The 17,160-nt window shown below is 34.1% G+C and overlaps 1 protein-coding gene across 1 annotated transcript in view; it reads left to right on the top strand.

Annotated features, from left to right (window-relative positions):
- Window positions 1-17,160, top strand: part of STXBP5L (syntaxin binding protein 5 like) — a 344,970-nt gene that overhangs the window by 156,245 nt on the left and 171,565 nt on the right. Inside the window, exons 8-9 of the mRNA XM_040250785.1 lie at window positions 7,852-7,935; window positions 12,905-13,028. Coding sequence (XP_040106719.1) covers window positions 7,852-7,935; window positions 12,905-13,028 — 208 coding nt within the window. The remainder of the gene's footprint in view (window positions 1-7,851; window positions 7,936-12,904; window positions 13,029-17,160) is intronic.

The following is a 17,160-nucleotide window of genomic DNA, read 5'->3' as shown; positions in this document are numbered from 1 at the left end:
TAATGAACAGGACATCTTTTGAGGGTGTTACTTCTAGAAGATGTTGTAGGTCTTCATAGAACCATTCAACTTCTTCAGCATTGGTGGTCAGGGCATCGACTTGGATTATTTTGATATTGAAAGGTTTGCCATGAAAATGAACAGAGATTATTCTGTTGGTTTTGAGATCACACCAAAGAACTGAATTTTGGACTCTCTTGTTGACTATAATGGCTACTCCATTTCTTCTAAGGGATTCTTGCCCACAGTAGAAGATATAATGGTCATCTGAGTTAAATTCACCCATTTCGGTCCATTTTAGTTTGCTGATTCCTAAAGTGTTGATGTTCACTCTTGCCATCTCCTGTTTGACCACTTCCAATTTACCTTGATTCATGGACCTAACATTCCAGGTTCCTATGCAGTATTGCTCTTTACAGCATCAGACTTTACTTCCATCACCAGTCACATCCACAACTGGGTGTTGTTTTTGCTTTTGCTCCATCTCTTTATTCTTTCTGGAATTATTTCTCCACTGATCTCTAGTAGCATATGGGGCACCTACTGACCTGGGGAGTTCATCTTTCAGTGTCCTACCTTATTGCTTTTTCATACTGTTCAAAATATATAAGAAGTATAGTTGAAGTATATAAGAAGTATAATTGAAGTATAGTTGACTTAGAATAGTAATTAGTTTCAGCTGTACAACAGAATGATTTGATACTTTTATAGATTATGCCCCATATAAAGTTATTATGATATTATTGTTTACATTGCTTGTGCTATACCTCTTAGTCAGTCAGTCAGTCAGTCAGTTCAGTCGCTGAGTCATGTCCGACTCTTTGCGATCCCATGAATCACAGCACGCCAGGCCTCCCTGTCCATCACCAACTCCCAGAGTTCACTCAGACTCATGTACCTCTTAATACTCGTCACCTATTTTGCTACCTTCCCCCAGTGCCCTCCCCACTGACAACCACTAGTTTTGTTCTCTGTATTGTGAGTCTGTTTCTGTTTTGTTATATATTTGTTTTACTTTTTTTAGATTCCACATATATAAGAAAATATTTACTATTTATCTTTCTTAATCTGACTTATTTCACTTAGCATACTGCTCTCCAGGTTCCTTCATGCTATCACAACTGGCATGATTTCATTCTTTTTTGTGGTTGAGAAATATTCCTCTGTGCGTGTGTGTGTACCACATCTTTATCCATTCATGTGCTGGTGGATACTTAGGTTGCTTCATATCTTAACTATTGTAAATGATGCCGCAGTGAACATTGGGGATGTGTATATCTTTTTAAATTAGTATTTTAATTTTCTTTAGGTAAATATCCAGGATTGGAGTTGCTGGATCATACAATAATTCAATTTTTAATTTTTTGAGGAACCTCCATACTGCTTTCCATAGTGGCTGTATCAATATACGTTCTCCCAACAGTGCACAATAGTTCCCTTTTCTGCACATCCTTACAAATGCTTTTTAATTATTTGTGGTCTTTTTGATCATAGCCATTCTGACAGGTGTGAAGTGATATCATTGTGGTTGGTAATTAGTAATGTTGAGCTTCTTTTCATGTGCCTGTTGGATGTCTGTATGTCTTCTTTGGAAAAATACCATTTTTAAAATCAGATAGTTTGTTTTTTGGTACTGAATTGTATGAATTCTTATATATTTTGGATGTTCGTCTCATCGTTTGCAAATATTTTCTCCCATTTTATAGTTCTTTTTTTTCTTTTTATTGATGCTTTCCTTCTCTGAGCAAAAGATTTTTTAGTTTGATGCAGTGCCATTTGCTTATTTTTGCTTTTTGTCCTTGTCTGAGGAGACAGATCCAAAAAGTATTAGTGATACTGATTTCAAAGAGCATATTGCCTGTGTTTTCTTCTATGAGTTTTTCTATTTCAGGTTTAAGTGTTTTGTCCATAGAGTTTATTTTTTTGTAAGTTATGAGAAGATGGTCTCGTTTCATTCTTTTACATAACTTATGTAAGAAACTGTCTTTTTCCCATTTTGTATACTTGCCTCCTTTGTCGTTAATTGACCATATGTGCATTGGTTTATATCTAGGCTTTCTGTTCTGTTTGGTAGACCTACTTGTCTGTTTCTGTGCAGCATCATACTGTTTTGATTACTTTAGCTTTATAGTATTTTTTTAAAATCAGGGCATGTAATACCTCCAAGCTTTGTTCTTTCTCAAGATGGCTTTGATTATTCAGGGTCTTTTGTGGTTCCATTCACAAAAGGGTTATTTGTTCTAGTTCTGTTAAAAATGCTGTGGGTATTTTGATAGAAACTGCGTTGAATCTGTAGATTGCTTTGGGTAGTATAGACTTTTTAGCACTATAAATTCTTCTAGTCTGTGAGCATAGCATATCTTAATGCTTATTTATGTTGTCTTCAATTTATTTCATCAGTGCCATATAGTTTTCAGAGTGTAGGTCTTTCACCTCCTTGGTTAAGTATATTCCTAAATATTTTATACTTTTTGATGTAGCTTTAAATGGGATTGTATTCTTGCTTATTCTTTCTGATAGTCATTTTTAATGTATAAACATGCTGATTTATATATATTAATTTTTCTGCATTCTTACTGAATTCTTATTAGCTCTAATAGTTTTGAGTGGAGTCATTAGAGTTTTTTATATGAAACATTATGTCATCTTCAAATAGTGACAGTTGTTCTTCTTCCCTTCTAATTTGGATGCCTTTTATTTATTTTTCTTGTCTGATTCCTGTGGTTAGGACTTCCAATTTTATATTAAATAAGAATGAACATTCTTTTCCTGTTCTTGATCTTAGAGAAAAAGTATTTGCCATTTACTTGTCACCGTTTACTGTAATGTTTACCTGTGGTTTTGTCACATATGACCTTTATTATGTTGAGATGTATCCTCTATCCCACTGATGAGAATATTTATCATGAGTGATTGTTGAATTTTGTCAAATGCCTTTTCTGCACCTTTTTTAATGATCATGTGATTTTATCCTTCCCCTAGTTAATGTGATGTATCACAGTGATTGATTTTCAGATACTGAACCAAATTTCCACTCTTGGGAGAAATCCCATTTGATCATGGCATAAGATTATTTTTATATGCCATTCAATTTTGTTTGCTAATATTTTGTTGAGGATTTTTGCATCTGTATTTTTCAGATTTATTGGCCTGTAATTTCCTTTTTTGTAATGTCTTTGGGTTTGATATCAGTGTAATACTGGATTCAGAGAATCAGTTTCGAAGTGTTCCTTTCTCTAATTTTTTGGAAGAGTTTGAAAGGGATAAGTGCCAATTCATCCTTAAATGTTTGGTAGAATTCCAGTGTGAATCTGTGTGATCCTGAACTTTGTTGGGAGGTTTTTGTTTTTTTTTTTTTAATTTAATTGCAGGTTCAGTTTCATTACTGGTAATTGGTCTTTTCATATTTTCTACATTTTCTTGGGATATTTTACATTTCTTGCAGTTTGTGCATTTCTTCTAGATTGTCCAAGTTGTCATATAAATGTTTGTAGTATTCTTCAGTTATTGCCTTTTTGTGATAGCTTTCAAAACTTCTTGTTCATTTTTTATTGTATTTATTTGGGCCCTCTTTTTTTTCTTGATAAATCTGGCTAAAAGTTCATCGATTTTCTTTATCTTTAAAAAGTTAACCTCTTAGTTTCATTGACTTTTCCCCCCCATTTTTGTGTCTCTTTCATATATTTCTCTCCTTGGGCTCTCCCCTTTTCTTTATTACTCCTTCCTTCTAATTGTTGGGCTTTATTTTATTTTTGTAACTCTCTTAGATTTCTAGATAGTTTTTTGATACTTTTGTTTGTTTCTTGAGGCAGGCTTGTAATGCTATAAACTTCTCAGCTGTATTTGTTGCATCCCATAGACTTTGAGAAGTTGTGTTTCTATTTTCATTCATCTCATCTTTAAATTTCCTCTGACTTATTCATTGACCCATTGATTTTCCAGCAACCTATTGTTTGGTCTTCAAGTATTTGCATCTTTTCCACCTTTCATCCTATAATTGAAATCTAGTTTCATACCCTTATGGTCAGAAAAGATATTTGATGTGATTCTACTCTTCTTAAATTTATTGTGATTAGTTTTGGGGCCTACTGTGTGATATGTCCTGGTGAATATTCCATGTGCTCTTGAAAAGTGCATATTCTGTAGTTTCTGGATGAAATGCTTAGTAAATGTCTATTGAGTTCAACTGTCAAAGTATCACTGAATGCCAGTGTTTTCTTTTTGATTTTCTGTCTGGGTGATTTATTCATTGTTGTAAATTGGGTATTAAAATCCCCTACTAATACTTGTTATGGCAGTTTCTGCTTTTATTGTGTCTGTTATTATTTGGCTTATATATTTAGTTGCTCCTATGTTAGGTACATGTATATATTTATTAATATTATTTCCTCTTTTGGGGTTGAGCCCCTTAATATTATGTGATGCCCTTCTTTTCCTTTTGTTACAGTCTTTGTATTAAAGTCTATTTTGCTGATATGAGTTGTATTACCCCTACTTTCTTTTCATTCTGTTTGAATGGAAAATCTTTTTCCATCCATGCACTTTTAGTCTATCTGTGTCTTTAGCTCTGAATTGAGTCTCTTGTAGACAGCATATAGATGAGTATTTATTTATTTATTTTTATCTGTTTAGCTACACTGTGTCTTTTTGTTGGGGCATTGAGTTTACTTCCACTTAAAGTGATTGTTGATACGCACGTGCTTTTTTCCATTTTGTTATATGTTTCCTGGTTGTTTTTGTTCAGTCCATAAGTCATGTCCAACTCTTCGTGACCCCATAAATTGTAGCATGCCAGGCTCCCCTGTCCTTCACTATCTCCAAGAGTTTGCTCAGATTCACGTCCATTGAGTTGGTGATGATGCTATCTAACCATCTCATCCTCTGCTGTCCCCTTCTTTTGCTTTCCATCTTTCCCAGCATCAGGGTCTTTTCCATTGAGTTGGCTCTTTGCATCAGGTGGCCACAATATTTGAGCTTCAGCTTCAGCCTCAGTCCTTCCAATGAACGTTCAGGGTTGACTTCCTTTTGGATTGACTGGTTGGATTTCCTTGCAGTCCAAGGGACACTTAAGAGTCTTCTCCAGCACCACATTTCACAAGCCTCAACGGTGCTTAGTCTTATTTATGGTCCAACTCTCAATCCGTACATGACTACTGGAAAAACCATAGCTTTGACTATGTGGAACTTTGTCAGCAAAGTTATGTCTCTGCTTTTTAATATGCTGTCTACTCCAGTACTCTTGCCTGGAAAATCCCATGGACGGAGGAGCCTGATAGGCTGCAGTCCATGGGGTTGCAAAGAGTCGGACACAACTAAGCAGCTTCACTTTCACTTTTCACTTTCCTGCATTGGAGAAGGAAATGGCAACCCACTTCAGTGTTCTTGCCTGGAGAATCCCAGGGACGGGGGAGCCTGGTGGGCTGCTGTCTATGGGGTCACACAGAGTTGGACACGACTGAAGCAACTTAGCAGCAGCAGCAGCAGCAGCAGGCTTGTCATCACTTTCCTTCCAAGGAGCAGATATCTTTTAATTTCATGGCTGCAGTTGCCATTCACAGTGATTTTGGAGCACCAGAAAATAAAATCTATTGCTTTTTCCCCTTCTGCTTGCTGTGAAGTGGTGGGAGCAGATGCCATGATCTTAGTTTTTTGAATGTTGAGTTTTAAGCCAGCTTTTTCACTCTCCTCTTTTACCCTTATCAAGAGGCACCTTAGTTCCTCTTGTTTTCTGCCATTAGAGTGGTATCACCTGCATATCTGAGGTTGGTGATATTTCTCCTGGCTACCTTGATTCTAGCTTATGTTTCATTCAGGTCAGCATTTTGCATGATGTACTGTGCATATAATTTAAATAAGCAGAGTGATAATATACAGCCTTGACATACTTCTTTCCTAATTTTGAACCAGTCTTTTATTCCATGTTCGGTTCTAACTGTTCCTGGCCTGAATACAGGTTTCTCCAGAGGCAGGTAAGGTGGTCTGGTATTCCCATCTCTTAAAGAAATCCACAGTTCATCGTGATTCACACAGTCAAAGGCTTTCAGTTCAGTTCAGTTCAGTTCAGTCGCTCAGTCATGTCCGACTCTTTGCGACCCCATGAATCGCAGCATGCCAGGTCTCCCTGTCGATCACCATCTCCCAGAGTTCACTCAGACTCACGTCCATCGAGTCCGTGATGCCATCCAGCCATCTCATCCTCTGTTGTCCCCTTCTCCTCCTGCCCCCAATCCCTCCCAGCATCAGAGTCTTTTCCAATCAGTAAACTCTTCGCATGAGGTGGCCAAAGTACTGGAGCTTCAGCTTTAGCATCATTCCTTCCAAAGAAATCCCAGGGCTGACCTCCTTCAGAATGGACTGGTTGGATCTCCTTGCAGTCCAAGGGACTCTCAACAGTCTTCTCCAACACCACAGTTCAAAAGCATCACTTCTTCGGCGCTCAGCCTTCTTCACAGTCCAACTCTCACATCCATACATGACCACAGGAAAAACCATAGCCTTGACTAGACGGACCTTAGTCGGCAAAGTAATGTCTCTGCTTTTGAATATGCTATCTAGGTTGGTCATAACTTTTCTTCCAAGGAGTAAGTGTCTTTTAATTTCATGGCTGCAGTCACCATCTGCAGTGATTCTGGAGCCCCCCAAAATAAAGTCTGACACTGTTTCTACTGCTTCCCCATCTATTTCCCATCTCTTAAAGAAATCCACAGTTCATTGTGATCCACACAGTCAAAGGCTTTAGCATAGTTAATGAAGCAGAAGTAGATGTTTTTCTGGAATTCTATTCCTTTTTCTATGATCCAGTGAATGTTGGCAATTTGATCTCTGCTTCCTCTGCCTTTTCTAAATCCAGCTTGTACATCTGGAAGTTCTCGGTTCATGTACTATTGAAGTCTAGCTTGGAGAATTTTGAGCATTACTTTGCTAGAATTTGAAATGAGTGCAATTGTGCAGTTCTTTGAACATTCAGTGTCGTATTATAGTAAAAATCATCAGCACAGTAAGTAATATTTAGCTGAGTGACTGAGTCTTGAGTATGATCATCCAATCATTTTCTATTCTCAAATGCTTTTCTTTTGAAATGAAGTATGTATATTTTGTTAATTGTCTTATTTATTGATTTACAAGTCAATATCAACTATGTTCAATGACATGAATCTCTAGACTATCTTTGTGAACTACTGAAAGTTCATCAATCACCAATTTGAAACACTGACTTAAATCAGAGATAAAATTGGATTTGATAGAAAATAATTTGAAGCCAAATTAGTGGCCACATTTTTCAAGTGCATAGGCCTGAATGGCATAGACACTGTTTATTCAGTTATCACCTTTATTTCATGTTCATTTTCTCTTCCATTTTTTCTGTTATTCCATTTTTCCCATTTATTTTTATGTTGTGTCATACATACTTATGCTTCCCTGGTGGCTCAGATTGTAAAGAATCTGCCTGCAATGCAGGAAACATGGGTTCAATCCTGGGGTTGGGAAGATGCCCTGGAGGAATGTCTGGCAACCCACTCCAGTATTCTTGCCTGGAGAATCGCCATGGACAGAAGAGCCTGGCAAGCTACAGTCCATGGGGTCACAGAGTCGGACACGACTGAGTGGCTAAGCACAGCACATATATACTTACAAGTTTTCTCATTTCATTGGTATATATTTATATTGAATAGAGTTCTTTTGCTAATATTTTTCAATGTTGAAAATATTCAGGTTTGGAAAGATTGGTATTTTAAATAAATTTGTATTATGTAGTACGATTTTACTTTATTGTATTAACATTAATCTTTATTTGGAACAAGCTAAAATTAATGTTAGAATTATAAAAATGATTGTTCTAATGTTTTCCAGTTGCTAATAGGTTATGAAAATGGTACTGTAGTTTTCTGGGACTTGAAATCCAAAAGAGCAGAACTGAGAGTTTACTATGATGAGGTAAGTGATTTCTACTGAACTATTTGAAAAGAGTATTGTGATTTTATGCCTGTTGTCTACTTTTACTTCTTGTATATTACCAATATTTTTATTTTTGGAAAGCTGCCTCATTTTGATCCAGTGCCTCACACTGCCTGTTGGTTTTTGCTTGAGTTTTACCTCAGAGTTGTTCTCCTGAGTGGAAATTTTGCCTTGATAAACTATTTTTAAACTTTTTTGACATCTTACATATATTGGTTTCTATTACTTATCTTTTTCTTTTCTTTAGGCTTCATGATTATCTCTTACCTCTTTGTCCTTAAGGTCTCTAAAGATACTGTTCATGTCTTTAGAAAATTGCTTTTCTGTGGCAGAAAGTTTATGTAGTCAGTTTGAAAGGCTTTATCGTCTAATACTTGCCTTCTTAAAATAGAGAGAGATTTTTAAAATAGTAATACTTATTGTTACTAAGAATCAGATCTTAAAGTATGTTTTATCATACAGAATTGAGATTTTAGATTTTCATGTAGAGAAATCAATGAACTCATATTGAGGAATAGTCCCTTAATTGATCTTCAGGTGTTCACAGATTGATTCTGGGCCATTAAGTATTTTCTTCTTAAGAGGCTAATGAGAAAAGAGTGAGGCTAAGGGTAAAAGGTGAGAAAGGGGATTTATGTCTTGTAGCTGTGGAAATAAAGGTGATCATCTAGGCTCTCTATTAAATTTTAAAAACTGGTACAGTGGTGAGAGATAGAAGAAAATACAAGTCATAAATCATTGTCTAGCATTACCCAGGCTTAAATAGAAAGAGTACCAGAGAATTCAAGACAACACTAAGATAAATAGAAAAAGAATTTTGAAAAGAAAACACATTTTTAAAAGCATAGTTCCTTTTTTGCTCCCTTCCATCCCCTTATAACAGTAAAATTTAAATTTTGATGCTTAAAGATGCAAGCCTTTAGTTACTCCATAACTGCTACCCCTATTCATTTCTTAGTGGTTCTGGCAAAATACAATTTTATGTTATATACAAGATTATTATCATGGTAACAAAGAATTCAGAAGTAAATGATATAACAGCTGGGTAATTTGATCATCATTGGTGAGCAATATTCTGGCAAGCAATGTCATACAATTATGCGCTTTAATCATAAGAAGGTCCTGGAAAGCTAAGCTAGGGTTTTCCTTTTGTTAAATACATAAAAATAAAGATGAGGATGGAGATCATTTATTCTGTAAAACTACCCTTTAGATAAAAGTGCAAATACCATCTGTGTGTTTAGCCACTTGGAACTAGGGTAGAGCAGCTGAAATGGAAATCCAGATGAGAATCCTCAGTTAACTAGTTTTCTTGTAGCTTTAAAAATGTGGAAGGAAAGTTTCTAACCTTAAAAAGTAAATGAAAGCCATTTTGCAATGAAATGTCTATATAAATATTAACAATGTTAATCAGTAGAATAACATACTTTACCTATTTTATATCTAGAATTATATAAATTATATAAAATCTATATAATGCATAATTATATCCTGTCATTTTAATAAAGGTAGTTATATACTTCATGTTATTACTAAATTCTTAAAAAAATTTTCTCAGCACTTTTCCTCTCACAGTTTGAAATCATCTGTAATACTTACCTGCAGTAGTATCTAATAAGTCACCAAGGATCCCTTCTTAGTCTTTGAAGTTCCTCACTAAGCCTGTGACTTTACATCAGTCTGACTCAATGGACATGGGTTTGGGTAGATGCCAGCAGTTGGTGATAGACAAGGAGGCCTGGCGTACTGCTGTTCATGGGGTCACAAAAAGTTAGACACGACTGAGTGCCTGAACTGAACTGAAGCCTGTGACTTTACATCAGTCCTTCGTTCTTAAATGGTTTCTTCATTTGTTTGTATTGTTCCATCTCATTTTTTCCACCCCTCATTTCTCCATCATTGGTTCTTTCCCTAACTCTCCTTTAAATTATACTCTTCAGGATTCTACGTCTTCACCCTCTTTTCATTTCTCCTTCAGTTTGCGTTTATGTTCATATTCAGCCTCCCATCATTTCAAATATTACCTATATTATGCTGATAAATTAAAATTCATATATTTTTGGTGCAAATATCTAATAATATATTAGGTAACTTCAGATGAATATTCCATTGGCACTGAATTAGTATTTAAAGACCTAATTCTATGTGTTTTTATTTCAGTTTTTCAATTTTGATTTAGTTATTTCAATTTAGAACCCACAGACTCATAGTTGACCCTTTTTTCTTCTTCATGGGGTATAAGCAGTCACTCTTGCAGTCTTCTTGATCCCATTATTATATTATCTCTCATTTATCTCCTCTCTTTTTTCATTTCCACATTCAGTGTCCTAGTTGAGGATGTTATCTTTTGCCTTGAAGACTATAGCAGACTTTAATCACTTTTCTTTGGATATCTTAGCTTTACTGTATATCTTTCACTATCAAGATTACCATTTTAAGACATAGCTGATCATAATTTCCTACCTCAGAACCTTTAAATGGGTCCCAGTTGTCAACAATACAAAGTCTTATTCCTTGACAGGAGATTTAAGGCCTTGGTGCTGTCTTTCCTTTGAACTTAATTTATGGCATTCTTTCTATACACTCCTCATACATCAGACATATTACTATCTCCTAAACATACCATTTACTGCTCATTCAAAGCCTTTGCTTCTGCTTATACTCTATTTTGAACTCCCTTCTTTCCTTTTATGCATATCAAAGTTCAGTTAATTCCTTAGCAATTGTAAAGCTATTTGTACAGTATAGCCACTTGATAAATAACTACTGATGAATTCAGAGTTTTGTAAATCCAAGATCATTTTCAGAAATAAGTATACAAATTTTATTTTCACATTAGCTGTAAAGTTTTTGTTTCATCTGTATTTTTAAAATAATCTCTCGCAGAGAAATCTCTCAGAGTTTGACATGAGGATAATCTTTTAATTCCTTTAGTAACTGCTGTTTTTCCTGTTTTCAGATTATTACTTAGCTTTTTGGGATTCCTTTGTCTTTTTTGTTTATAAGAAATTCAGTTATAGCCACTGAATTAACCAAAGTTACTAGTGTTTTATTTTCCATATTTTCCATTAAAAATTTTTTTCTTTAGTTTTATTATATTTGGTTTTTCAGAAAACCCTTAAAGTCCTTCTTAAAGAATGGAGTAGGGTATAATCAAATAAATAGAAATTAAATATTTATCCATTAAGTCAAGTTCAAATGCCAGCTCTTCAACCTCTTCAATAAATGATTATTTGACTTCCTGTTCTTTAATAACAGGTTGGTTTTACATGCCTACTCTTCTATACAATAAGTGTACTTCTTTTATACAACTTATTTTGATTTTATGTTATGTATCTATTCTTTTTATATCTTTCTTCTCCAGTAGACAAATTCAGTGGGATATAAAGATTAGGGCTGGGGATGCTTTCTCTGCACCTACCAATTTTAGCAAAGTAGTCTGAAAGAACTTTATTACATTGACTGAGGTTCATCCAGGTTAACATGTAGAGGAGGCAAGAAGTGGCCTTTGCCTTTAGATACATACAAAAATGAGAAGAAATAAGCTGAGAAGACAAAGAAGTGTTTTTTTTCACTCTCATTGCCTCTACTGAACCCTGGTAGTAAAGAAATCTTCTCTGCCCAGTAATGGAGACCAGAGTGAGAGAAAAAATAAGTCTGTTCTGTCATGGTATCATTTCCAATTAATCAAATCTTACCTTGAGGTCCACTGATATACTGTTTCATTTCTAATATGTCTAATGATTGCTCTAGCCATCATTTGTCTATAACTCTAATAATACTTATTGTTTGGAAATATATGTGTGTGTAAATAGATGTATAAGTTTGGTATAAATAAATATATTCATAACCTAGTTGTATAAATATAAATAATAACAAATATATTTATAACTTAATTTTATAAATATAGATTAAAAAACTAAATATTAAAAGTTCTAAACAATAAGTATTATTATAGTTTCCTTTCTCACAGTTGTTTAAGTTCCTTTAAGGAAAGATCATGCTGTATACATCTGTTCAACTTTTATGTCTACTAGAGTTTCTTTCATTGTGCAATAAATAGCACATTACCCAAGTTCCCTATGTACTTTACTAATTTTGAAAGAATACCAAGGGTGTGGCAACATTTGATAACATAAATACTTCTTCATTTAACAAATATTTGGGTACCTACTTTATTTAAGATATTGTGTAATCATGGGGAATAAAACAATTCAGGAAAATGAAACGATTGCTTTTTAATTTAATTTATAACTACAGAATGAATCTGTAAATACAAACAATTTTAAGCTCTTCCTGCTTTAAGTCAATTTAAATAGCATATGTTAGAGTTGACATAGTTCATTGATTCCAAATACAGGTTTTGTAGTTAGATGTTGGATTTGAGTGGTGTAACCTGAGCAAGGATATCTCAGTCTTTCTAGCCTATTTTACCATGTGTAATTTGGAAAAACATAATATCTGTTTGGTAGAATTAAATGAGATAATGTACATAAACTGCTTACCTTGGGATCTGGCACATAGTAAGCCCTCAAATTGCAACTCTAATGTAAATTACTTTTAAGTTGGATACTTTAAGTGAAATTAAAGTAAATTCTGCCTCACCTGAGATTATCTTCTGTTAATCTTGCTTTTACTTACATGTAATAATTTTCAAAGAAGCATTAAAGGATATGGGGAAGACATAGGATTTACAACAAAAAGTTCTGGGATCCAACAAAATGAAATTTACTTAACTTTTCTTTATCTAAGGAGATAAGATTTTACAGCCTCTTATATGCCTATAGAGAGTTGAAGCCAAAGGTAGTATGATCTAGGTCAGAAAAATTACATGTTTTTAAGTGTTATTGCTATAATAATTCTGTGTTAAAATATTTTTCCTTTGGAATATACAATGATATATCAACTTTCTTCCTCCTCTACTTGTTTTTAATTGTTATTTCATTAGGCTATTCATTCAATTGATTGGCATCATGAGGGCAAACAATTCATGTGCAGCCATTCAGATGGTAGCTTGACTTTATGGAACCTGAAAAGCCCAAGTCGTCCTTTCCAGACCACAGTTCCACATGGTAAGATATATGCTTTCAAAAGAAAGAAACTCTGGAGATGCAGTGCCACTACTTGAACTAGGAAAGTTGGTATCATTATCACTAAAAAGAGGTAATAGAAGATAGCTTCTGATTCTAAATACCCCTTTATACCTCCTTCAGATCCCCACCTTATGACCCAAAGTTTCTAACCTTACCTTCCTCCTGTCTGTCAACTTTTCTACATTGTAACTGAATGTATATAGAGACCTCCCAGGCAAAAATGGAATAATTGATGATTGCTGTGTCTGAAGCAGAGGAGATGATGCAGGAATTTGACCAGTTTTAAGGGGTAAGGAAGCTAGTGAGAGATGGGACTTTATGGATCTAACTCTTAGACCTAATTTCTGTACTGCTTTAGAGTCTTTTATCTTCTAAATTCCCCCATTTATTTTCACTTATGCCATTTGAGTACTGTGGTTTTTATTGTAGGTTGTATTTCTTATTATATCCCTCATTGAAAGGAGATATTTAGGATTTATGTTGGTTCTACCTAACTGGACAGAATAACAATGTCAAATGTATGAATAACTTTTATTCAGAGGCTGTATTTTTTTCCATAATATAGGTGATCTGAGTTTTCGTGTTTACCTCATACTCTTGGTTGTAAGAATAGAAAAGTCAAAACCTAGAGGTTATCAAATACATTGTGTTACAGTTTCTGGGTGTTTATTACAGTTTTACATTTAGAAAATAGTGGTATGTTTGTATAGTGGGTGACCCATAAATCAAAAGATGGAATTATTCCAACTTGGGTTGTTCTGCCATCTTTTTGTACCATCATGTTCTATCTGCAAAAGACTAAATTATTGCAGCATTTATCTTAGCAGTTTACTTAAGAGATTACCTTACATTTAGGCACTTAACTTAGAGATGCTTTATTTATTTATATAGAAGTACAATTGATATATTATTTATATTAGTTTTGGGTATACAATATAGTGATTAAATATTTTTATAGATTGTACTCCATTTAAAGTTTATATAAAATAGTGGCTATAATTCCCTGCAGTGTGCAATATTCCTTATTTGTTCTATACATGGTAGTTTATATCACTTCATCTCATATCCTAGTTTGCCTCTCCCCCTTCCTTCTCTACTCTGGTTACCACTAGTTTGTTTTCTGTATCTGTGAGTCTGTTTCTGTTTTGTTTTGTTTTTGGTTCCACATATAAGTGACAACATAGAGTATTTGTCTTTCTTTGAATTGTGTAACTTAGCATGCTGTTGCTGCTGCTGCTGCTAAGTCACTTCAGTCGTGGCTGACTCTGTGCAACCCCACAGACAGCAGTCCACCAGGCTCCCCCAGTCCCTGGGATTCTCCAGGCGAGAACACTGGAGTGGGTTGCCATTTCCTTCTCCACTGCATGAAAGTGAAAAGTGAAAGTGAAGTCGCTCAGTCATGTCCGACCCCATGGACTGCAGCCTATCAGGCTCCTCTGTCCATGGGATTTTCCAGGCAAGAGTACTGGAGTGGGGTGCCATGGCCTTCTCCATAACTTAGCATAGTACTCTTCTATTCTGCCTTTCATTTACTTTATAATTAGACATACACAATTAATTACCGTGAAGTTCCAAGTATACTTGAGAAGAATATAATTTCCTTTTACACGAAGGTCAAATTTGAAATTCTTATTTTTACTTTGTACTATTTAAATCTTCACTGTTTTTATTATTGAGTTTTCAGTTCTTAGAGAAATACCTATTATTAAAACCTCTATTATTGTGAATTTTTGCTTGTAATTCTATTCATTTTGAGTTTATACTTTAAAAACCAAAGAGCTAAATGTGGCTCATAATGTTTATCAAGTCTTCTATGATTTAACTGATATTTGACTACTAACTAATTTCTGAGAAACTGGTATAAAAATTTAATGGTTATAGAATTACCTGCTCTTTTTAATTCTATCCTTTTTTTTGTTTCATGTGTTTTAAGATTTTATTATTAGACATCATCATGTCTCCTGTAGAGAACATATAGTTGGGTCTTGCATTTTTATTCACTCTTACATCATTTAGTTGGAGTGTTCACTAATATTAAATATAATTACTTATAGTATTGCATTTTTGTTCCTTTTATCTCCCCCTTTTGCATTCTTTTGGATTATGTTAAAGTTTTTACTATAATTCATTTGAATTTACATATAGGCAACTTACCTTCATTTTCACATAGTCTTTTAAATCAGTTGCTCTAGGGATTACAGTATACTTCCTTAAGTTTCCATATTAGAGTTAATTGTAACACTTTACATAAAATGTAGAAATTTCACAACCACATATATTTATTTACCTTCACCCATTGTCCTTTATGCAATATTTATCGTATTTATTACATCTAAATACAATGTTTTAATTTTTACTTTGAATACACTTAAGTATTTTTTATTGTTGTATAGTTAACTTACAATGTTAGTTTCAGGTGTACAACTTAGTGATTCACTTGTTTTTTCAGATTATATTCCAACATAGGTTATCACTGAATATAATTCCCTGTTCTATGCAGTGAATCCTTGTTGCTTATCTATTTTATGTATAGTAGTTTATATCTGTTAATCCAGTACTTGTAATTTTCCTCTCCTCCTTCCCCTTTTACATTTGTTTTCAGTATATATGAGTCTGTTTCTATTTTGTATATAGATTCATTTGTATTATTTTTTAGATTCCACATATAAGTGGTATCATAGTGTTTGTCTTTCTCTGACTTACTTCACTAAGTATAATGTTCTCTAGGTCCATCCATGTTGCTTCAAATGACAATATTTCATTCTTTTTATTGCTGAGTAATATTCCACTGTTATGTATATGTGTCACACACCACATCCTAAGACAGTCATTTGTTGATGGACACTTGAGTTGTTTCTGTGTCTTGGCTATTGTAAATAGTGCTGCTATCAACACTGGTGTGCATATATCTTTTTGTTAGAATTTTCTTTTTTCTTTCTTTTTGGATATATACCCAGTAGTGGGATTCCTGGATCACATAGGTAGCTCCATTTTTAGTTTTAAAGGAACCTCCATACTACTATCCATAATGGCTATACCAGTTTATGTTCCTTCCCGCAGAGTTCTCTTTTCTCCACATCTTCTCTAGCCTTTATTATTTGTAGACATTTCAATAACCATTTTGACCACTGTGAGACTTAACTTATTCTGTTTTTGACTTGCATTTGACTAGCATTTCTCTAATAATTAGCAATCTTTTCATATGTCAATCATCTATGTCTTCTTTGGAAAAAATGTCTGTTTAGGTCTGCTCACGTTTTGATTGGGTTGTTGGGTTTTTTTAAAAATATTGAGTTGTATGAGCTATTTGTATATAGGTATTAAACCCTCGACAGTCACATAATTTAAATATTTTATCCTATTCTGAGGGTTGTCTTTTTGTCTTGTTTATGGTTTTCTTTGTTGTACAAAAGTTTTTAAGTTTAATTGGGTCCCATTTGCTTATTATTGTTTTTATTTTCTTTACTCTAGGAGATGGGTCAAAAAAGATCTTGATGCAGTTATGTCAGTGTTCTGCCTATGTTTTCCTCTACGAGTTTTATTGTATCCAGTCTTACGTTTAGGTCTTTAATCCATTTTGAGTTTATTTTTGTGTATGGTTGTTAGGTACTGTTCTAATTTTGTTCTTTTACATGTAGCTGTCCCGTTTTCCCAGCACCACTTATTAAAGAGGCTGTCTTTTCTCCGTTGTATATTTTTGCCTCCTTTGTCATATATAAGGTGCATGGGTTTATCTCTGGGCTTTCTATTATGTACCATTGATCTACATTTCTGTTTTTCTGCAAGTACCTACTGTCTTGATTTCTATTGCTTTGGAATATAGGCTGAAGTCATGGCACCTGATCCATCCAGCTCCATCTTTCTTTCTCAGTGTTTTTTTGGCTATTCAAAGTTTTTTGTGTTTCCATACAAATTTTTAAATTATTTGTTTCAGTTCTGTGAAAACATGGTGGTAATTTGACAAGGATTACATTGAATCTATAGATTGCCTTAATATTATGGTCTTTTTAACAATATTGATTCTTCTAATCCAAGAACATAGTATTTTCCTTCCATCTGTGTCTTCTTTAATTTCTTTCATCAGTGGCTTATAGTTTTTGGCATACCAGTC

The sequence above is a fragment of the Oryx dammah genome, unplaced genomic scaffold, assembly GCF_014754425.2.
Source record: "Oryx dammah isolate SB20612 unplaced genomic scaffold, SCBI_Odam_1.1 HiC_scaffold_2, whole genome shotgun sequence".
Taxonomy (NCBI): Eukaryota; Metazoa; Chordata; class Mammalia; order Artiodactyla; family Bovidae; genus Oryx; species Oryx dammah.
The sequence above is the reverse complement of the archived record's forward strand: the minus strand, read 5'-3'. Positions and strand labels throughout refer to the sequence as shown.